Source organism: Oryx dammah, unplaced genomic scaffold, assembly GCF_014754425.2.
Source record: "Oryx dammah isolate SB20612 unplaced genomic scaffold, SCBI_Odam_1.1 HiC_scaffold_22, whole genome shotgun sequence".
Taxonomy (NCBI): domain Eukaryota; kingdom Metazoa; phylum Chordata; class Mammalia; order Artiodactyla; family Bovidae; genus Oryx; species Oryx dammah.
The window spans coordinates 12,424,671-12,448,030 of NW_024070206.1; the positions used below are offsets into that span (position 1 = coordinate 12,424,671).

The 23,360-nt window shown below is 50.5% G+C and overlaps 1 protein-coding gene across 2 annotated transcripts in view; it reads left to right on the top strand.

The window, feature by feature from the left end:
• MYO5B (myosin VB) overlaps window positions 1–23,360 on the top strand; it is a 338,248-nt gene that overhangs the window by 284,818 nt on the left and 30,070 nt on the right. For both annotated transcript variants that reach the window (XM_040264474.1, XM_040264475.1), the window contains exons 23-29: window positions 8,032–8,116; window positions 9,349–9,497; window positions 10,586–10,705; window positions 12,525–12,665; window positions 16,648–16,713; window positions 18,363–18,605; window positions 19,449–19,549. In XM_040264474.1, coding sequence (XP_040120408.1) covers window positions 8,032–8,116; window positions 9,349–9,497; window positions 10,586–10,705; window positions 12,525–12,665; window positions 16,648–16,713; window positions 18,363–18,605; window positions 19,449–19,549 — 905 coding nt within the window. The remainder of the gene's footprint in view (window positions 1–8,031; window positions 8,117–9,348; window positions 9,498–10,585; window positions 10,706–12,524; window positions 12,666–16,647; window positions 16,714–18,362; window positions 18,606–19,448; window positions 19,550–23,360) is intronic.

The window sequence follows — 23,360 nt, forward strand, 5'->3', positions numbered from 1 at the left end:
GCTTCCTACTTTTGCATTCCAGTCCCTGTGATGAAGAGAACATCTTTGTGTTAGTTCTGCAAGGTATTACAGGTCTTCGTGGCGCCATTCTGTCCCAGCTTCTTCGACATTGCTGGCTGGGGCTATCTGAGCACTTTGGAAAAATATGTTCAGGTCTCAGTGCCCTGAGGGTTTTTCAGTTTGAAAAGTCACCTTCCCTTAAATGATTGTTCTTGTGTGCCCAGAGCCCGTTTTGGAGGCCATCAACTTACCAAGCTCACTGGGGCAGGATGCGGGTCTCACGCCACCACTGTTTTATCGTTGAGGGCACATCCCGTGCTTCTGTTGCACGGTTTTGTGTTTAAGCAAGCCTGCTTTCTCGAGTAATCATTAACTTAGGAATTTCCCATATTTTTCTACTTAAAACCCCCTAGTGAGATAAACTATTGAATCACCTATTTTGTCCCTTCATTCTGTCCCTATCAGAATGAACTTCATTCTTCGGGGTAAAGCACATGCTTAAGGAAACGCCTATTAAAATGTAGCTATTTACACAAGCCTGTAACCTATAAAGCATGAAATTCCAAACTGTGGTTTATGGATCCTTGAGAACAGATAGGCAGTAACCCTTGTATGTGAATAAAAGACAAGAAGGGGAAATCCAAAGCCAGAGAAAAGAGACCAAGATTGAGACTTGAGACTGGTGATCCTGGGAGAAAAAGAAAAGCAGGTTCTCTGCATGTGGGTGCCAGTCTCATGAGATGGTGTTAACCCAGCAGATCACAAAACCGGAATCTCCTGTCTTCTCCTCCATGGAGAGCACTTGACTCATCGACTCCCCAGGCTCCTTCCCTGCTTCTCCTGGGACAATGGGATTTAGGGGCTCAGCACTTTTAAAATATCCACATCTCCATCCAAGGGAGCCTAAGGGTTGATAATATCCCAGTCTTCCTCCACAGAGCCAAATAAGGAAATGGGCTCCCTCCTACTCACATTTGAAAAAAATGTTTCTGTTGAAGGCTTGACCTGGGTCTTAAATACAATGAGATCTTGGTCCTGGCAAGGAAAAAGAAATTCAAAGACATTGAAAAGGAATAGCAGGCACAAAGGCAGAACAAGAAAAGTACCTTCCCGACTCCAAACACAGGCACATCCTAAACTGGTCACATAAAGTGTGAAGTCTGCCTTTCTCCAGGAGAACATGGTTGCAGGCGTGTTAAGTCGCTTCAGTCATGTCCAACTCTGTGCAGCCATATGGATTGTAACCCACCAGGCTCCTCTGTCCATGAGATTCTCCAGGCAAGAATACTGGAGTGGGTTGCCATGCCCTCCTCCAGGGGATCTTTCTGACCCAGGGATCGAACTTGCATCTCCATGTCTCCTGCATCGGCAGGCTGATTCTTTACCACTAGTGCCTCCTGGGAAGCCCCAGGAGGAGAACAAGTGGAAGCACGTTTGCCTCTTTCTCCAACGTCTTCCGGACATTTATTCTGGCAGCTGTGGGCATGGGCAGGTGCAGGCTGGCTTTGCCCCACTCTGGTTCTTCTCTGCCGAGTCAGGGTTTAATATTTATCAAAGGGCCCGTGTACAATCTTAACAAACACTGCATAATCAGATAATTGGTTTCTTCTCCGGCTTATCCAACAGCCTGCTCCTCGCTGAACAAGATTGATGACATGGATAAATCAGGGAGGGAGCTGGCTGCTGGCAGAAGTTTAATTAATGGATTTGATGTTTCTGTCAGCAAGTGCTGTATTGGAACTGGCATCCTGGAAAACTTGAGGCTCCGCACCCCTGACAGGATTCTCATCATCAGCCCACATGGCCAGGCTGCCTTGGGCTGTGGGAGGCCAGGTCCCCCTGGGAGCAGGAATTCAATGCAGAGCCTGGGCATTGCCGCCACCCCGTCCAGCCATAGATGTTAGCTGACTGCTGTTCTATTAAAAGGACCTCTTGTCCTGGCCTCTCCCCAGAGTGGTCTGCATCTCAGCCTGCAGCTTCTTTCCTTTTAGCCTGTGAGATGTGTGTTTTGTTTGTTCTTAAAGCTATCAGTGATTCCTATGCTGACTCACCTGTGCAGCTGTGCTGTTTTGTGTCCTTGTGACATGACTCCCGGGCCTGCTGTTGACACAGAGGCCACGGCTCATTGTCCAGAATCTGCTCCGTGGTGAGGCCAGCACGACCTGGCTTGGTGCGGGGTTGTGGGTGGGTGACAAGCAGCCCATAGCCAGATCCCTGGCTCTGAGCAAGGGGCCCTGATATTTGTGAGCCCCCAGGCCTTGAGTATTCAGGCTGGTGCAGTTGGGTCTGGGTTGTATCGTGTCATCAGTCACCACACCACCAGCTGGTATTGACCTTGGGTAGTTCCCATGTAAAGGCTTTGGGGTTTTCCAAATACAAGTAAATAGATCTGCCTTTGCAGGAGGCAGGGTTCTCACAGTGGAGTGTTTTGAGGTTTCCCCAAAAGGTGCAGTGCAGGACTTCTTTGGCCTGTTAAGACTCAGAACTTTGCTATCAGGACGCTTCCTGGGTCCAAAGAGGCTGATGGTTTTTAGGAGGGTGCCATGCTGCCTCGTGGAAGGACATCAGCTCACTGCAGCCTTTCTCAGTGCTCACAGCCCTTCATTCATTCTGTTGTTATTTAGTGGGTGTATCTGTTAGGCCCTGTTCCGTACCCTGGGGCAAAAGTAAGCAATTTTAAAAGTCCTTCTCATTTTTATGGCGCTTAAATATTTGGGGGTTATTGGAGAATGCACAGACAGGAACCAGACACAAATTATCCCGCGTGGGCTGTAAAGAGAAATAAAGCAGAAGATATGGATCCAGAGGGAGCCAGGCGGGCAAGAGAGGTTGTTTCATTTGTGATGCCCAGAGACACCCTCTGAAAAGACACCCGAGTGAGGCAAGCAGTGAGCTGTGAGGACTTCTAGGGAGCAGGTGATACGGTACGTCCACTGGCCCCGAGGTAGGAGCAGGTTAGGTGGGATCAAGGCCCCACCCGGAGGCCATCAGGCTGAGGTGGAGAAAGCAAGGAGAAAGGTGGTGAGGTCAGAAAAGGAAGGACCTTCTGACCTTGAAGCCAGCACTGGCCATGCACCCTCCAGAGAGGTGAGCGAGTCTGTCTGAGGTCCCTGCTGCCCCTTCCCAGAACTCCTTCCTGAAGGTCTACTGTCAGAACCAGGCCTCTGGGGCCTGCTCCAGGCTGTGGCCATCCCTGTCCTTCAGATGTCAGCCCCTGACCTGTTGGGATGCAGGTGGCCTAGGCATGAAGAGCTGGGACTCGGTCAGCTCAGCATCACAGCCTGTAGTACCCCCATCTGACCTTCAGCCAGCTCACTAACTTTTCTGTGCCTTGGTTTCCTTAAAAGCCAATGACGATGGCACCCACCTCACAGGTATTAAGGAAGCTGATAGTGGCACCTGGGACCTAGTGTGAGCCCAATGACTGTTAGCTCCTATTCCCTCCGCCAGCCTGAGACTGGGTGGAGGGCAGAGGCTCTGCCTTGGTATCCCTGGACCCCACCCTCACTCCTGATCCCACGTCCTGGCTTAGTGGGTGCTGAGTGACAGAAGGCACACCTGTGATGCTGGGCCAGGGGTCCGTGCTCTGCCGAGCCTCTCTCTGGGGCTCTTTGTAATGATGGGACAGTCACTCCCCCACCCTGTAGCAGTGTGAGAGCCCACCCATGGCCTCCTTTCTCTGTGTAGGAGCCCAGCGCAAGCGTGAGTCCCAGGTGAGTTCACGCTGTGCTTTTGCACGGTCCCTTGTGTACTTTCTGCCCCCTCCTCCTCTCTGCTCAGGTCCATTTACCTTATTCTCAGTGAATAGGCCAGCAGCCCTTCCAGAACTTCCAGAATTAGAAGTGTTGTCTCTGCTGTGGGCCACCTTCATGCTGTGGACCTTCGCATGAGATGGTAGGTACACAGCCAGGAGGACAGAGGACACAGATCCCGGGGCAGAAGAGCATCCTCCAATCCACTTGTCCCATGGTTTTCTACCAGAAAACTTGTATTTGGCTCTTTTTGCAGTGCAGATGTACTGGAGTGGGTTGCCATTGCCTTCTCTGTCAGCAGCAGCAGCAGCAGCAACAGTGCAAATGCCCAATTTGAAACAATTTATTGTTGTTCAGTCGCTAAGTCGTGTCTGACTCTTTGAGACCCCCTGGACTGCAGCACACCAGGCTTCCCTGTCCTTCACTATCTCCTGGAGTTTGCTCAAATTAATGTCCATTGAGTCAGTGATGTCATCTAATCATCTCAACGTCTATCGCTCCCTTCTCCTCCTGCCTTCAATCTTTCCCAGAGTCAGGGTCTTTTCCAATGAGTTGGCTCTTCGCATCAGGTGGCCAAAGTGTCGGAGCTTCAGCATCAGGCTTTCCAATGAATCTTTAGGGTTGATTTTCTTTCGGATTGACTGATTTGATCTCCTTGCAGTCCAAGGGACTCTCAAGAGTCTTCTCCAGCACCACCGTTCGAAAACATCAATTCTTTGGCACTCAGCCTTTATAGTCCAACTCTCACATTGATACATGACTACTGGAAAAGCCATAGCTTTGACTTTTGAAAAAATAAGGAAAGACAAAACAAAACCAAAAGCCCGGAGCTGCATTTGTATCCCCAAAGATTTTAACTAGTAAAGGCAGTTACTGAGCTAAGGCATGTGTTTCATTTAATTTACCAGGGGCTAAATTAGCCTCATGGTAACAGGATTTACATCAATGTTGGTTTCCATGATCTGTCCCAAAAAACCTGTTAGAGGTAAGAACACTCTTAGTAATATTTCCTGGCGAGAGTTAAAAGACCCCCTCCACACACACACACAAAAAAAAAAAAGAAGAAGAAGAAAGAAAAGGAACTGCTGCTTGGCGCTTAATGAGGCCCCAAACCTGGTGAGCGCTGCTCTGTTATTTCTCGTGCTGAGGGCAGCACCTGCTCAGTTCTGTGTTGCGAAGTGTCTCTCACTGCAGCCTGCATCCCTGCCAACAAAAGGAAGTCTACTTGGCTGCAGAAGCTTGTCACCCTCATGTTGCCAGCAACTCTCCGTCTGCTAGCTGGCTGGGGAGACTGGGGGTGGCCAGCGCCTGGGAAGGTGTGATTGGGGAAGCACTCTCTGCCCTCCTGGGATGTGGAGCTGGGAGGGGGCCCATGACTCCTGCTGTGGGCCCACTTCCAGAACTGCTCCTACCAGCAAGAAAAGCAAAGCTCCCCAGTGCCACTTTGATGAATGGTTTAGAATAACAAAGCTGAGTTCATCAGAGGCCTGCCTTCTGGAATCAGGGAGAGAGATGGAGGAAAGAAATGAGGCTTATGCACAACAGAAATTTTTAGTGGGTACATGCTCATAAGTGTGACCCTCCCCAACCAGAGTTTTGGCAGAGATTGTAGATCACAGGTGGTTGCAATGAGGCTTCATGATCTCAGGCTGCATTCAGGCAAGTGGAGGTTTCAGGTCCAACCTCATGGTGATGGCACGTGCCTTCTGTACCAGGCAGATGACACGTTCCATTTCAGAAGGTTCTCGCCTGCCTGTAGGATGCTCAGAGGACGGGGATGAGGGTGGTGAGGGGTCATGGAAACATCTCAGGTGGCCACCTGCTCTTTGAGCTGCCCACACGTTCAGAGGGCTGTTTAGGAGAAGCAGAGTCTAGCTCTATGGGAAGTCTGATTACTTTATAGCCCGCTCTGAACACCCACCTCCTGGGGCCGCTGGCTCAGGGGTTGCAGCCTTGCACCTTCAAGGGGGGCTGGAGTCCTGCCCTCCTGACCATGGCACCAGGTGGAGCCTCCCTCCAGCTGAACTGAACCCTGGGCATTATTCATAGAGTTTCACTCCACGTGGTTTCTTTTGTTGGTGGATTTCCATTTGACTTGTACATCAAGAAAAGGGAAAGCTATTTTGATTATTTGCCAAGCTAATTTAAAGGCACACATGAGATCATTGCGTGGTGAACTGCTTCTAATAACAGCAAATTAGATGAATTTGAAGAACCTTTTTTCCAGTAGTGTATGTGCCTCCTGAATTGAATTATTCAATTAAGCAAGTTCATGTATTCTAGAGGTTTTAGTCAATTATAAACACATTTTTAGAACCAAAAAACCCTTTGATGGAGTCTGGGTTTTTGCATTGGGAAAGCTTGAGCTCCTTTACTGGATCTGCAGGGCTCCTCATTCCTTCAACCAGTGTTGAGTGCCGACCCAGGCCAGGTTCCGATGGCGTGGCAGCGTGGCACGTGGCCCCTGGGTCCTCGCTGAGGCCTCTGGTCCAGGCCAAGCAGGTGGCAAGGAAGCCAAGCCTCTGCCAGGGGGAGTTGGGGGGGCTCTACAGGGACAGGTGGGCCCTGGAAGAGCCACACAGCGAGTACAGGCCCCACCCACACCTGCAGGGTAGGAAGACTTCCCGGAAGAGTGGTGGTGGAGAAATAAACCGTGAGAAGTTATCTAGGGGAGAGCAGGACGAGCAAGCTTGACGGAATGGACACAGAGATGCTCAGGCAGCCGCTGGAGGGTGTGCAGAACCGAGCCCTGCTCAGGGCCTCTCCATCCTGAGGACAGAGGAAAAGTCTTTCCCAGCCTGGTTCTCACTCCCTCCACCCACCCAGCTTTGTCTTTTCTCAGCCCCCTGCCTGAACCGCGTGTAAACACTGCCACGCGGACCAGCTAAGATTCCCAGGCCAGGCTTCCCACCCCGCTGCACCAGCTGCTCTCCTATCTATAGACAGCCCAACTCCCAGCCACCTGGGAGAGCCCAGATCCAGGCCTGGTTCAGACAGCCTGCTCCTCCTGCCCATCGGTGCCATTCCTGGTGACCTCCTCCTCCTGACTTGCTTGGCGGTGGTGATTCTCAACAAGGGAGTCGTGCTGCCTTCTGAGTTCCTAAGGGGAGAACCACAGACCTTGTTCCTGGGCTCCAGCCTTGTGGAAAGTCTCTCCTGACCCTGTCTATGTGATGCTGAGGGTGGGGGAAGCAGTTCTCTTAACTTACCTCTTGGTGCCTTAAGTTTACCTTTAAAGCCTGGAGGAAGGGAAAAGGGCATTGAAACATAGCCAGCTGAAACTACAACTTCTCCGAGGCTTCTGTCCTGTAGCCAGCATCCTTGGGGCCTCCTTTCCTGCTTTTATTGCCACGGGGGTCTAACAGAGCTTGAAAGGCTTGCAGGTGGGTCCTCCAGGATCTGAGTGACCGTCTCTCCCCCTGGATTCTGTGCTACTGTGTCCCAGGGAGCGATTCAGGAGGTCCCCATTGAGTCTCTGTGCACAGGCCAGTTATGACATGTTCTGTTACTGACCAAGGAAGGCATTCTGAGGCTCTTTCTACACAGGTTGGGAAGAATTCTCTCCCAAGGAGGTCATAAGATGTAGCAAAGATAGCCAGAACTGATTTCTTGAACCAAAGGGAGTGAGGTTGTTCATGGTGTCATTCAGCATAGTCTGCAGGGATGCTCATCACTCAGACCAAAACCAGCCTGCCTTATGCTCATTTCTAAAAATCTTTTGCCACAGCTAGCACTTTGCATCACACTTAGTAAAGTAACAGCTTCATTGAGTATAGTTCATACTGCATAGTTGAAAGTCTATAGCAAGTCTCTTTCCCTTCCCCAGCGTCTGGGCTGTGCTGGTCCAGGGAGACCAACATGGGCAAGGGGGAATAAAGATCAGAGATAGGTCTTCGTTGTTAGCATCAGGCTTTCCTGAGACTTAGATTGGAGAGCTCAGAATTTACCAAGACATGGAACTAAATGCAAGGAGGCCAGTTATCACTGTAAGTTCCTGCACACAGCATATGTGCTTGGTGTAAGCTTTTCAGAAGGCTTTTGTGGGCATTGGAAAACCATAAGAAGCAGTGAACTCATCTGTCTTGTTTTAATGGGATTTTTCTTTCAATGTACAATTTTCATCTCCAAATGAAAGCTACTTTGGCTGATTCAGTTTTCTTAAGAAAAAAAAAAAAAAAGAACATTTAAACATAACCAGCTGAAGTTCAAACCCCACAGAAGGAGCCTTTCCTCAGCCCGACATCACAGGCAAACATTTCTCCCTGCTGCTCTTTTTCAGCGAGTTGCAGACCTGGAACAAGAAAATGCGCTCTTGAAAGATGAGAAAGAGCAGCTTAACAACCAGATCCTGTGCCAGTCTAGAGGTAGGTGCCAAGTGCTGGATTTTTCATTTTGCATTGGAATTTCTTTTCCACACTGACTTCCCCCAAAGATTTCCACCAGGCGTGCAGTTGGTCTGGATGCCACAGTGGGGAAAGCGTTCTAACAAAAGAGAGCTGAAGAAGAAGGGTGATCTTTAAGATCCCGCTGCCAGATTTAGTTTCAGGAGGTACCATGCAGTGAGACGCACACATAATAGCCAATATAGTGCCTGAGATCTGGGTCAGGGAGACCATGCGCTCCAAGAGTGACGATGCAGTGTGCTACTGCGTGACCTTGAGCGAGTCCCTCACTGACTGCAGTCCTGTTTCTCCATCTGCAAAATGGGCATAAGCCTGTGACATCCTTAGGATGGTGCTTGACCTGAGGTGAGCCCTTAGGAACTGCCGTTATTGCTATTTTCAAGTTTAGCATCCACAGTACCTATTGTGGTTTCTTCTACCCAGTGGGTCACCTGTCAGTGTTTGCTGGAGAGGGGGTTGCGGGCCAGATCCCAGGGCCCCTCTCTCGAACATGCACGACCTGGGCTGCCGTCAGCTCCTGTGCTATGCCTGATCAAAGAGGAGCAGGCCGTGCAGACCCCGGTTCTCCTGTGATTCAGTGCAGCCTTCAGCAGGTGGCTCCCCTCCCGGCCCAGCTCCTCCACTGGACTACGCGAGTGCACAGACCTGCCCAGTGTGGTCCTGTTGAAAACATTTAATAGTTCTAAATTTCCCTTTAAAAATTGTCTCTTTTCCACTGATTCGAATCGCAAGTGTGGGTGGGAGAAAAGCCCATCCACGTTCCCTCCTTCCCTTCTCTCCTTCCCCTCACATAACCTGCGGCCTTGTCTCCTGGAGCCTCCTTTAATCTCTCTGCACAACAGCCACCTGAGCGACCAGGAACAGGGAGGGTGCGCTGGAAGACACCTGGGTTCTTCCGTTGCTGTGACAGCTGTCTCGAGGGAAGGGCAGGCACAGTAACCGAGGGAGCTGTGGTGTGTGCAGCGGCTTCTCTCCCTGGCCCCTGGGGGTGATAGGGGCCTTCTCCCCTTCTGGAGACTGGAGCCGGGTCCACGCCACCCTGGGCTCTGCCGTGGGGGAGGCTGTTGAATAAACTCTCCCAGTATCTATGTTGTGAGCTTTTAACCGGTGGTTAGTCACTTGTCTCCAAGTGAGCGGACGTGCGGGACAGCCACACTGAAGCTGCACTGTGGCTGTGGGCGCTTGCTTTCCAGATGAGTTTGCCCAGAACTCTGTCAAGGAAAACCTCATGATGAAGAAGGAGCTGGAGGAGGAGCGCTCCCGGTATCAGAACCTTGTGAAGGAGTATTCCCGGCTGGAGCAGAGATACGACAACCTTCGGGACGAGATGACCATCCTAAAGGCAAGGAGGGCAGTCCCGACGCCCACCCACCGGCTCCATGCCCTTTTCCCCACGTGGCCGCCGCCCCAGCACAGCTCTCTGCATGGCGATGCTCTGGATCAGTGCCCCCACTACCCGCCCCCCCCGACCCCATCCCGAGAGTCCTCACCCCACCCGTGGGTGGTTCTCACACAAGCAAGTGGCTGGGTGATGAGTTGTTCCCAAGGGCAGCTGTTTTTCCAGCTTTGGGGTCTTAGGAAGATTTCAGGACTTGAAGGGAAATTCTGCCCACATGAATGTATCCCCTTTCTTATTTCTGTTCTGGAAAAACCTCTGTGTGAGAGCGGGAAGGGTGTGGGGAGCGCACACTGCGGGCAGGCCCACGAGAGCCTGCCTCGTGGATTTGTCCTAATCCTCAACGCACATGTGAATACATGGGTGCATTTTCATATTTCAAGATTTGCCATTCTTTTTTATCCCATGTAACTGTTCCCTCTCGAAATGCACAAACAAGACTAAGTTAATTGCATAGAAACCAGGAAGAAAAGCTGAATAGGAACATATATAGAAATCTAAAATTTTCCTACCAAGATCACTTTTGACTCTCAAAGCCAAATCAGATGCAAAGGGGGGAAAAGTTATTTTTAAGTGAACAGTATAAATGGTAAGCTCTATTTCTAATATGCTTACTGTTTTGAAAAACCAAGATCAGTGGCATGCAGGTTGAAGCAGGAGCCGCGAGGGACTGGAGTGAAGCGTTCTCTTCAAGAGGGAGTCTGACAACAGGACAGTGTGCACTTCAGGGTGATGGGCTAAAGGGTCGTTTCAGAAAACATCCGCCCAAGAGTTAGGGGTTTGCATTGAGGGAACGCAGTCCCGCTGTGGGGCTGTGTTCTCCTCGAGATGTCATTCTGTTGCTTGGCTGAAGACTGCAGGTGAAATTTCTTATTGGAGCAGCTCATTTAGCCACCACTCCAAGAATCAGTGGTACCTATTCTTGTTGACAAAAGAGGCAGAAGTCTACTCTAGGGTCTACCGTTAACTTGAAAAACGTTAGCTCTTATTAACATTAGTTCATTTTGCGTTTTCACGTTTCTCTCCCTGAACAGCAAACCCCAGGCCACCGGCGGAACCCGTCAAACCAAAGCAGCTTAGAATCTGACTCCAATTACCCATCCATCTCCACATCTGAGGTCGGAGACACAGAGGACACCCTCCAGCAGGTGGAGGTGAGGAAGGCAGGCTCTCAGCTGGTCTCTGGGCCCCAGGGTAGGGCGGGGTTGGTGACCTGTGTGGAGCCCCCAAGGCACTGTTCTGTCGCTGACAACCAAGTGCCTGTGGCTCATTTCTGACAGCAGGGCAGCTTGGACTGTGGTGGACTTCTTGACTCTCTTATCAGCTCTCTGGAGTTGATATTTAGTGTGCAAGGCAATAAGTTATTGTTCCCACTCTACGTAAAGGAAAATCCCTGATTCCTCTTGCAAAACTGAGGCCCCACTGCAGAGAGGTGAAATAGCTGGAGGAGCTAAGTCATTAAAACAGATGTAAATTAGCATCCCCACTTACTGTCACGGTGCATATAGTCATATCAACAGATACACAAGAAAATTTTCCTTCCTGACTTAGCAGCTGGATAAAACTCAGAACAGCAACAAATATTTCAAACTACAGATATTTGCAGAATGACTGTATCTTTGTCAGTAATGGCCCCTTAGAGTCACTCGATGGTCTTTACAGTCTGTGTGTAATTTTATCAAAGGTATGTAGACAAACGATTTTTCCTCTGGCATTTGAAAAGCAGAAAATGACAAGCATGTAAAACCTTATGTAGCACGTGGAGATAGATGTAGAAGAGATAAAAACAAATGTGACAACTGAAAAACAAAAAAACAAATGTACTTTGAGATGTCCCTGTGCCAGACACTGCTTCCAGATGCTAGAGAAACAGTAGGGACTGTCCCAGAGGAGGTTCCTGCCTGCATGAAGCTTGTCTGATGGAAAGCTAGACAGTAATCAGTTGATGGAAGATGCTGGCTTAAGTCCCTTCATTTTACTTCGCAATCTCCTCCTCTTTCAGAGGCTTTGGTCAGCCTGAACGCCAGATGCACCACCCAGGTGTTTCTTTGTGTGACAAGTTTACATGCAGACATAGGCACTTCCATCTGTGGATTTATGTTCTTTAAGGAAGCTGAGGCTAGGTCTTGGGACTGGCCGAGCGGTACACCCAGTGCTGGCTAAGCACGAAGCATTCATTAGGTGCTGGATGAACCAAGTTTCATTGTCCCATATGTACACATATATACTTTCTAAAACAACTTTTCATTTTGTATTGGGGTGTAGCCGATTAACAAACAGTGTTGTGACAGTTTCAGCTTAACAGCCAAGGGACTCAGCCATAGGTATACATGTTTCCATTCCCCCCTTTTAAACATCCACGTGGATATGCTTGTGCAGATATCCGCGTTTGCCACCCCCACATTTGAGAAACTCTTGAGGACAAACCCAGGCATGAATCTTAAGGAAGAAACCTACTAGGAATTGGTGGTGTGGAGCCTGTTGGATAAGTGGGTTGCCTGGCAGGAGAAGTGTTGGTTTTGTTTTGAGGTGCAGTTGCATGGTGTTTGACAGCCCATTTATAGTCATTAGCAACCACACTGGTCCTTCATCAGGACGCATTACATCCTAGGTTTTACAGTGTCTCTGGTTCGAGACTTTTCTCTAGAAATGAGCTCTTTTAACTTCCAAAGAAAGTGGCTGCATCTTTATCCCTCTGTTCCTGGATTGTACGATCAGTCATCTGAAGTGTCTCACACGGGAACAATACAGGTGATGGAGACGCAGATGTTATCCAGGCAGAGAGTGAGCCTGGAGCACCAACTTTAATATGAGAATGCCACATGGATGGCATTGGCTTTGTCTCAGAAGTCTGGATTGGTGACGTCTGGGAGGTAGACGGAGGACAGACAGCTGACAAGAGGGTGCCGTGTGTTCCCTAAGGCATCCGTGCTATTAAAACCTTCTCTTCCTGCTTCCTGTATTCCCTGGAAGGAAATTGGCCTGGAGAAGGCAGCCATGGACATGACTGTCTTCCTGAAGCTGCAGAAGAGGGTGCGGGAGCTGGAGCAGGAGAGGAGGAAGCTGCAGGTGCAGCTGGAGAAGAAAGAACAGCAGGACGGCAAGGGAGTCCTGGTGCGTGAAGGGGCTGCCAGCCTGCGGGGCCACGCTCCCAGGGTGCTGGCCTCAAAATGACCCTGCTCACTCCTGCCAGGGCACATGGGCCAGGTGTGACCCTGCAGGGTCGTGCTGGGGCTGGGTGTCAGGGAAGCGCTTCATCTCGTGTTGGTGACCTATTGAGTCTTCTCTGCCAGTACCCACATCACCCCAGTCGGACAGGAGTCCGCTTCCCCAGTAACCCCAGGGCAGAGAATTTCCACTAGTGAAGTCAGTGGAGAACCTGTATCATCGTCACCCCCTTGCAAAGAGAACCAGGGTATGATTAGAATATAAATACAGGTGACCCTTGAACAACTCGTGTTAGAGGCGCCCAACCCTCTGCACAGTTGAAAATTCACCTGTGACTCTAGTCAGCTGTGGTTCTACATCTGAGGAGTCAACCAATTGCAGATTGTGTCCTGCTGTAGAATTTACCATTGAAAAACATGCCAAATTAAGTGGACTCATGCAGTACAAACCTGGGATGGTTCAAGGGTCAACTGTATAGGCAAAAGTCAAATCTGAGAAAATCGATGGCCTTTTGTACCTGGAATCCAGTATGGGCTTGAGTTTAACCCCATTGGGTCAGGAGCAGGGCCAGTTTGCAGACAGTCACCCTTCTTTCGTAGGACTGTACCTTCATCTCAATCTAAGTTATCATCCGTATCTTGGGTCTTGAAAAGATATTTCTTGAAAGCTTAGTGTCTCCAAATGTATGGCTCCATGTATGGACCTATTGGGCACCTATGCAGCGCTCAGTGTTGTGCTGGTGTCAGACTCATTGTACGTGTTGAATGTTTATTAAATGAGGGAAATTCAAACAAAAGAGAAATTCACAGATTGACTAGATTGTAAATTTGAAGGCTGTGTAATCTAGTTCAGGAGGACCAGATATAACACAGATGAAAAGTAAAAAATGCCATTGGTGGTATTTTTAATAAGTGCCAGGTTGAGGACTTCCCTGGTGGCTCAGAGGTTAAAGTGTCTGCCTAGAGTGCAGGAGACCAGGGTTTGATCCCTGGGTCGGGAAGATCCCCTGGAGAAGGAAATGGCAACCCACTCCAGTACTCTTACCTGGAGAATCCCATGGAGGGAGGAGCCTGGTAGGCTACAGTCCATGGAGTCGCAAAGAGTTGGACATGACTGAGCGACTTCACTTTCTGAGTACAGACAGGTTGGTGCTGTAGGAATAGAGAGTCCACTGCCATTAGCAGTGATGCAAAGGTAAGCGCCACTTGCTGTAAGCACCACTTCTGATGGGCTTCGAGGCCATTCTGGACAAGGATCACATCATTAGCTGACCTCATAGCGGGTTTGTGGAATGCCTTGGGTCTGTTCTCAGGCCCTCCTTGTCCATTGTGGGGTTTGACCCCCTCCCTGCATCCTCAGCCCCACCCCCATCCTATCCCATCCGACCCCCTTTCTAATCAAGTGTGACACAGATGCTGATCTGTGTTGCTGGTAAATTCCTGGGCTTTTTCCTGAGCAGGAATTGGGGAGGTAAATCTTGCTGATGGATTTAAATCTCTCAGGTGGATTAGATGCAGAATGGAGAGTGAAAGGATTCGGTTTATAAATGACTCATTCAATTAGGAGAGAAGCTGCCCTGACGGGCGCACACGAATCAAATAGATGAAAAGCTCACAGACATCAAACCAGGCCTGACCTGGAAGTTCCTGGCCACTCGGCTGCCCCTGCAGGCTCACTCTGCAGGCTCCCCACCACAGGGCTGCCAGTTAACTTCAGAATCTTGGCTTTCAGACTTCTGCTTGTGCTGACATCAGATAAAGTGGGTATGGTGGTGGTGATTTAGTTGCTCAGTCGTGTCCAACTCTTTGCAACCCCATGGACTGTAACCGCCCAGGCTTCTCTGTCCATGGAATTTCCGAGGCAAGAATACTGGAGAGGATGGCCATTCCCTTCTCCAGGGAATCTTCCTGCTCCAGGGATCCAAGCTGATCTCCTGCATGGCAGACAGACTCTTCACCCTCTGAGCCACAAGGTAGGCTCCAAAAGGATATCTCTCTCCTTAAAAAATAATCGCTGAACAAGAGTTAGAACCACAGGTTTAGCTCAGAGCCCTGGAATGTGCATGGAGGATCTCTGCTTAAGAAGAACGGCCTTGTTTCTGCCAGAATTCAGTAAAGAAGGCAGAAGTAGGGAGGGGAGAGTATGGGATCTCTTTGCAGAAACCCTGAAACTGAACTTTCTGAGAGCATGTTCTGGGATCTGCCCTTGGTCCCAGGAAGAATTCTGAGCCACCTGGGTCTTTATTCTGGAGCAGTATGGCCCTGGGCTCAGCTCCAGAGAGAGGCCAGGCTCTGAATGTGGAATGACAGGGAAGACAGTAGGGAGTCTATCAGCGTGGGTGCGACTGAGCCTGCCGTGGTGGGGACCCTCTAAGACAGCCAGTCGGTGTGTCTGACTTCCCATCACCCCTGCTCCCTCTCCTCCGACCTGGCTACCAGGGGGTTTTCAATGGGCGGTCCACTTAGAAACGTAACTGACAATCCACCTTAATACAGCACTTCAGGTTTTGCATAGATGATCTCCATTTTCTAAGAACCTAATGCTCTCAATGTGGGGCAAACCCCTGCTGCATTAGGATGCCAGCACAGGCCTCTCCCCAGGGCAGCAGGTCACAAGCTGACCCTGAGTGGTCACAGCCCCACCCCTGAGAGCTGCTTTCTCAGGTCACAGGCTGGAAACCGTGGAGCCAGTGTCACCATCCTTGACCTCGAAGGGGCTGCAGGAGGGGCTCAGATCCAGCCACTTCCTCTCAGCCTGGGACACACCCCCTCTATCGCCAGCGGGACTTCAGGCTGCCAGCCCTATGGATAATTAAGTGCTATCTGGTTCTAACTCCCTAAACCTCTCTCATTCATGGACTATCACCCACTACTTGAGATCACCCCAAGCAGTTAACCTTTTATAGAGGTTTGTCTACCCCTTCTCAGTGGACAAGTCAAGTCCAAGAGCTGCCAGACAATTCCAAGAGTCATTGGCTCAGCTGAGTCCTAATGGGCTAGTATTCCTGTGGTTGTCATAGAAAATCCCAGGGGTGCAGCTGTGATGTCAGACCGCATCCCCGGTGCTCTGTAGTGGGCCAGCTGGTCCGCTGCCTGTTGGAGGTTCTTATAAGGACCTGGAGGAAGCAGACCTCTCTACAAGGTGCTCAGAGTAACTTAGTTGGAAAACAGATGGTTCGTGTGTACAAATATCTCCCAGAAAACCGAAGAGGAGCTCGTCAACCTCATAATAAGTACAGAATTATGTTAACCTTCTTAATAAGCATACAAGTGTGATGGTATTGGTTTTGTAGGGCTGCTGAAACAAAGTAGCACAAAGTAGATGGCTGAAAACAATATGAATTTATTCCCTCGTGGCTCTGAGACCAGAAGTCAAAAATTCAGTGGTCAGCAGAGTGGTGCTCTCCTAAGGGCTCTTGAGAGATGACTCCTGTCTCTGCCTCCATCTTCAGGTCACGTGGTGCTCTTCCCTGTGTGGGTATCTTTTCTCCTTCTTATAAGGACCCCAGTCATATCTGACTAGGGACCATCCTAATGACCTCATCTTGACCTGCTCACATCTGCAAGGGTCTGTTTCCAAAGGGGGTGACATTCACAGGCACCAGGGGTTAGGACCTCAGTGTATCTTTTTAGCGGATGTGGTTCAACCCATAACAGTATGATTTGTATTCAGCCTGTAGGTGCTCATGAAGATCATGTGAACGAAGTTATATAGGGGATATGGGCAGGCAGGGAGGGGGTATTTATGGAGAGCTCTGTGGTGGCCTAAGGTAGGGAGCTGCACTTTGGAGGCAGAAAGGAGGCGGACACACAGAGGGTGCTGGGTTCATGAGGAAGGGTCAAGCTCCTCCTGACCGTGAAGGGAGGTCCTCCTGGGGAGCAGCCAGCCTGTGGCCCATGCTCAACTCTCTGCCTCGTTATCCACACAGGCGGAACAACCAAGCAATGACTCAGATTTGGACCAGGATGCAGATCTAGCCTACAACAGTCTGAAGGTAAGATTCTTGGAAGACAAGCTTCCTTGAACTCCCCTGCAGAGGCCCGGTGATGGCCCTGGGTGGCAGCAAAGCCTCCTGAGCTCCTGTCTGCTCTCAGTGGGGCCAACAGCACACAATTTCCTCTTCCTGCGTTTGTTTCTTCATCTTCAAAATGAAGGAAAATTTCTATGGTGGCTCAGATGGCAAAGAATCTGCCTGCCATGCAGGAGCCCTGGGTTCTATCCCTGGGTCAGGAAGATCCCCTGGAGAAGGGAATGGCTACCCCTCCAGTATTCTTGCCTGGAGAAAATCCCATGGATAAGAGGAGCCTGGCAGGGTTGCAAAGAGTCAGACACGACTGAATGACTAACAGACATCCTCCATGAAACTGTTTATGCTAATAGGAAATTTTCCCTCTATACAACACCCCCAGCCCAAAATTTGCCAGTTTTCCACACCAAACAATTCTTCAGTTCTCTGTGGACACCAACTAGGTGTCCTTCAATTAAATTCTGTTCTATAAATTCAGTTCTGGTACAAACTACTGAGAGTTAACAGAGAAATGCCCATGTGGGTAGTGGAGTGGTGGGAAGGACCCTAGCCTCGGAACTCACCTTCTCTGCTCCACCCTCAGTTTCCTCATTCATTAAGGAAAGGGGTTATGCCCAGTGATCTGCAACTAATACCCACTTATCCATGTTCTTGGTTTTCTCTGGGAAACTTTGAATTCCATGTATTCCAGGACCCTGTCAGCAATTTATATAAAGTTATCATACCTTAAATTGCCTGACTTCATCTTAAACACAAAGTTAAATATTTTGCCTTGAAATTTTAAATACATTCCAAAATTGAGTTTCAATTGTATTCATGACTCTGTACATAGGCAATTTTTTTTCTCTGCTAGCACTGGCAGTTGGTGGCTTTCTGTACGACCAAAACAATGTTCTTGGTCTGTTTTCCAAAACACCAGTCCATATGATGCTCCTTAGAAGATAGGGTAGAGAGGCCTTTCTAGACAAATTAGGACATTGTGGTTTAGTCGCTAAGTCGTGTCTGACTCTCGTGATCCCCACGGACTGTAGCCCACCAGGCTCCTCTGTCCACTGGATTTCCCAGGCAAGAATACTGGAGTGGGTTGCCGTTTCCTTCTCCAGGGGATCTTCCAGATCCAGGGATCGAACCCGGGTCTCCTGCATCACAGGCAGATTCTTTACTGACTGAGCCACCAGGGTTAGGATATCCAGCATTTTATATCCTCTTTTGTAAAGTCAAAAAATATATTAACATATTAGGGTTCCAGGAAGTCCTGTGTTAACATGTGGAAACTTTAACCCAGTGTTTCCACAAGGAAAGATTTGGTAGCTGGATGCATCTAGAAATACAAATCCCGCTGAATCACTTGGAGGAATGCAACCCTAGTAGGGGTATCGTGTCGGATCCTTAGTAGTGATAACTTTGGGTTGTGGGTTCAAGTCCAAGCCCCGACTTTGACCTCTTGCTGACATAGTCAGAACCTCTCTGTGGCCCGTCATTAAAATGGAAGATTGGTCTTAGCTTCCCAGGTGGGCGAGACAGGTGATTAAGGAAGGTGGTGGAGGAGGAAGCCCTCCTGGGAAGGATGCCCTGATCCCAGGGAGTGACGAGGGTGTCCTTGGGCCGCCTCCCAGAGGCAGGAGCTGGAGTCAGAGAACAAGAAGCTGAAGAATGAGCTGAATGAGCTGAGGAAAGCCGTGGCCGACCAAGCCTCGGAGCACAGCCCAGCTGCCGCCGGCACCCCCGACAGCTACAGCCTCCTGCTGAACCAGCTCCGGCTGGCCAACGAGGAGCTGGAGGTGCGCAAGGAGGAGGTTCTCATCCTGCGGACCCAGATCGTGAGCGCCGACCAGCGCCGCCTGGCGGGCAAGGGCTCGGTGAGGAGGGGCCCGCGGGCCGGTGCGGGGAGAGGTGCTTTCCTTAGGTGTCTTCACCCGGGAGGGTCTTCAACCTATAAGACCAGAGTCTTTTGCTCTAGAGTCGCCTCTAAAAGTAGAGCAAGCTACCTGCTGTCCTCCCAGCATGACTTCACAGGAGACTTTGCCTGAAGCTTCTAGAATCTTCTGAAGTCACTCGATAGGAACATGTTCAGAAGGAACAAGGCACAGAATCAGGGCGCACCTGGGCCACAGCCTGAGCAGCTCCCCTTGGCCTGCTTTTTCACCTTAGGTCTTGTCCTTTGTTACTTACTTTATTACCTAGGTGGAGAAAGTCTTTCCTCTCTCTCTTAGCCTCCTAGGGTGACAAGTCAAATGCAGCATTTGTCCCTGATGTGTCCACCTTCTGCACAGATTGAGGAGCAGGAATGGAGGGGCCAGGGCCCCCTGGGCTGCTCAGGGCATGGGCCTAGGGTGTGATGGGGCAGGTGTGTGAGCAGCATTATTTGTGGGGGATGCCACACTGAGACAGACTTCAGCTGTGTCCTCTGCATTTGGGGAGCTTTCTCCTCCAGGGACATCTTGCCTCTCTCCACCCCATCATACCAGCCCCCCTTCTCTGTACTCGCTATCTTTCACAGCCAGGCCTTATTGCTCCCTGACTCTCCCCATGTGATTCTAAAATCCCATTCCTGCCAGGGATTAACTCCTGTTATCTGAAGTCTTCCTGGGACTTCATCTTTTCCCAAAGGCTCATTTTTTTCCACCTCTGTGTATGAAGTCATTTCATGACAGTTATTCGTATAACCAGAGTTCTTTCTTTCTTAATCGGGGATCTCCTAGGAGCCAAACATCAATGCCCGAACCAGTTGGCCGAACAGTGAGAAGCACGTGGATCAGGAAGATGCCATCGAGGCCTATCACGGGGTCTGCCAGACTAACAGGTAAGCCCCACCTCTCAGTGACTGTGCCTGGGGGAGGCGATCAGGCAGGGGCCCTGCCCAGCATGGCACGTGAGGCCCCTCCTCAGGCACTGACCGTGCACTCGGTATTGGTTATTATAGGAGATAATTGGGGAGGAGTGGAGTCGGTGAGTCCCATGAGCTGAAGTAGCCCACTGTTAGCGTCAGCAAGACTCCAGTGAACACCCCTGGAGCATCTAGAACCCAGATCCTCTGAGAAGCCCTGGGGAAGGGAGCTTCCCCAGGGAGGCTCGACAGGAGCAGAGAGAGGCCTAACTGGGAGTGACTTCTCTTATAGAAACGGGAGCAGGCATCAGGTGAGCCTACCTGAGTGGTAGCAGGGAGCCTGCTGCAGCTGCTTGCTGCCCAACTACCATCTTCACCAGCCCGGCTGGTGAACAAACGTGACGGTGGGCCCCGTGCCCTGTCATTCAAGACATGGAACCCACGCCAGGCCCTGCAGAGGTTGGATGGGAGACTCTGACCACTGCCGGATTGGCTAAAATGAGATTTCCCAGGACTTCAGTGAACTGACCACCTTTGGTTCCCCTCAAGGATGAGCTACCCAGGATTAAGGCAAAAGAGAGTGGCCGAGAGAGGCAGAGGACCCGGGGTGGAGCAGGGCCCTGACAGTAGCACACCCAAACACATGAGAGGGTGCACGGGGGTTCTGTCTGCTCACTGGCTCTTGAGTGACAGTGCTCAGCTTCCTCGTCTGACCTGGGGACAGTCGTAGCAGCCCGCTGCACAGGGTGACTGGGGATAGGCGAATTCGTCCGCGCGTAGCTGAGTGATGCCTGCCTGTGAAAGCGCACCGTTAGCACAGCGTCGGGGTACCCACTGTTAGTAGCTGCGCCTCCTTCCGCCTCTCTGCGCACTTCTGTCAACTTGGAACTGGCGCTTTCCCCTGGCCACCTTTCTCTCTCCCCGAATGTTGTTGATCAGTCATTAATTCAAAATTGCAGGAAGTAGAAGTTGTCAGCAGGGGCCCCTGGGAGTGCGTGCAGAATATTTTGGTAGAAAAGTCACTGAATGACGTGAGGACTTCCCAGGGCTTTGATTCCCTGTCTTCTCATCTAGCTCCTCTTTTGGCCCATGAGGAAGCTGAGCAGCTCAGGCCACACAACAGGCCTGCAGCTGAGTCAGGGTGGAAGGCAAAAGGCCTGATGCCCAGGCTGGGCTGCTTCCAGCCGACTGCATAGGTGATAAGAAGTTAAAGGTATTTTTGCAGACCCTCAGGAGGAAACCATTTATTTCAAGAGAGCCATAATTATTTTCCATAAAGGAAGGAAAGAAGAAAATGAAAGTGAATTTCTGCACGACAAGACTGCAGGCAAGATTTACTCATTTTAAATTATCTTGGGTGAAGATAAGAAATGAGATGAATAAGAAAAAGGAGCACAGATGACATTTTAAAAAATGTTTTTAAAAGAAAGAAGAAAACAAGGAGCTTGGTCCTGATGGCAGAGTGGAAATATCTTTCTGATCTCCCTTTTTATTCATCCAGATGGTTTGTCAGAGTCCCAAGTCAAGGTTTTCCCAGGGCATGCTTAATATCCTGGATTCATCTCCTTTGCAGCAATGAAAATGATGGTGATAAAATAAAAGTAGCTTTTCTTATATCTTAAAATAATTCCATACCCAGCAAGCCCAGGGTACAATAGGGAACTAATAGCCTGTGAAACCAAGTTAAGTACAGAAAGCAGCCACTGCCTCCAGGAGGGGAAGCCAGAGGAACCGGTTCTCCAAGCACCTGGAAGTGACCTCAGTGGGTTTGTCAGTCTTCCCGTTTGTGAATCCCAGTGGTCCCAGGGAGGACAGCAGTGGGCAGATGGGCAGGGCTGGAGGATTGGGATGTGATTGCTGGAGCCCACCCAGCAAGCACATCCTTTCCAGCAAAGGTGCTTTGAAGGCACAGTTGCTTTCCGTCTCCTACCATTTTCCTGTGATGGAGAGTGTTCTGGCTTAAATATAAATTGTATTATACAGGGACAGTTTTGGAGTTGGCGTGGTTGGAAAATCTGTCCTCTCCCTAGAAAAACTTACGCTCGTAACACTGAATTTTTCTTAGGTTTCCAGAGAGAGTGTAGAGACACACAGACACACACACACACAGACACACACACAGACACACACACACAGACACACACACAGACACACACACAGACACACACAGACACACACACACACACCCCCTCAACCTGGTCACAGCCCCTCCAAGAGCACTGGTCCCCAAGTTCAGAACTTTTTCACTTGCTAACTTTCATAGTCTATAGAGTTACTTTTCTGATCTTTGCCAACTGTGTCTTTTGTCCTCAAATGTAGGTCAAAAAGCCAGTGTTGAGGACCTGCTCTGAAAAGAGCTGCAGGAATAGGCATAGCACGTCTATCTCCAGACACTCTCGGTTTCACATCTGGGGAATTCAGAGAAAACCAGCATCGTTATCAGCATTTTATAAATGGCAGAACTAGAGTAAAGAGAGGGCTGGTCCATGCCCCAGAGATGGGCTGTCACAGACAGGCTGGTGTTTGGAGAGACTCTTTTCAGAGCTGTCTGGAGCCAAGTCCATCAGGGAGAGACGGGTCAGAGGGCTGGGAGACAGAGCTTCCTGCTGCTCTGAGGCTGGCTTCTCCTCCGGGCATGCGAGGTAGGGGGCGGGGCGGGGCGGGGGCGGGTCACAGAGCTGCAGGGGGTAGGGGTGTGGCCAGGGCTCAGACCTGGCTCCAGGAACCGGTTCCCTTAGTTGCTGGCCAGTTCCACCCACACCTTGCCAAGGTGGTGGACTCAGGGGTACATTCTTGGACCCTTCCTCAGGCCCCAGGAAACCTCCTCGCAGGCCCCCTCCACCAAGCAGGTGCCGAGAAATGGCCGGAGCCCTGGGCATGAGAACAGCTTTGTCACCGCCACCTGGGCTTGGGCAGCTGGGGCGGGGGGGGGGGGGGGGGGGGGTGGGGAGTTGTCACCCTCTAAGGGACCTGTGCAGGAGAGTGGAGACCCTGTCCCACCAGGGAGGGGTTTGTGCAGCCACCTCGGGGCAAGGTGGGGTCTTGGAGTTAGGGTTCCTTTGGCCGGGACCCCCAGCAGCTGCAAGCTCTCCTGCTGGGCAGTAGAAGGGGAACTTGATTATGCTCACAGACCCAGCTCGGCTGCTCCTGGCTGGAAGCTCTCAGCATTTTCCCTGACGTTCCCCAAACGCTCTCGGCCCTCAGCCATCAGCACAGTTTGCTACGATTCCACAGCAAACAATACCTGTCCACAAGCAGTTCCCTGCTGCATGGCTAAGCCTGTCTGTGGTCTCAACATCCCTCTCGCTTCTGGTTTTAGGGAGCCATCTCCCATTTCTCAGAGGTCCCAGAATCTCCTGGGCAGTGGGATAGAAGGTCTGGGTGGGAACTAAAGACGGAGCACAAAGCAGGCTTTGTAGAATTGGGACACCGACTGTCTTGGAGCTGGCAGGAACCATGCCTGTTCTGTTCGCAGGACAGCAGGCTCTTACACTGGACCAAGGGCTGGTGGTCAGGTCCTGGTTCCCACAGTCTCCACAGAGGCAAAGTCATATTATCCCAGGCCTTTGCTGGTGCATGACTTTACGGTTTTCGGTTGTGTAATTATAGATCTAGAAGAAAATTCCCAGATAACTCAGCTGAGCACTTTCACTTTACACCTGAAGAAACAGGCTCGGGCGTGTGGGTGGCTAGCCCAGGTAGGAGCTTGTTAGCCGAGGGGAGTGGCTGCCATGTCTTGCCACGTCCTGTGTTTGAGGACTCTGCCTGCCTCTTAATCGTGTGTGTG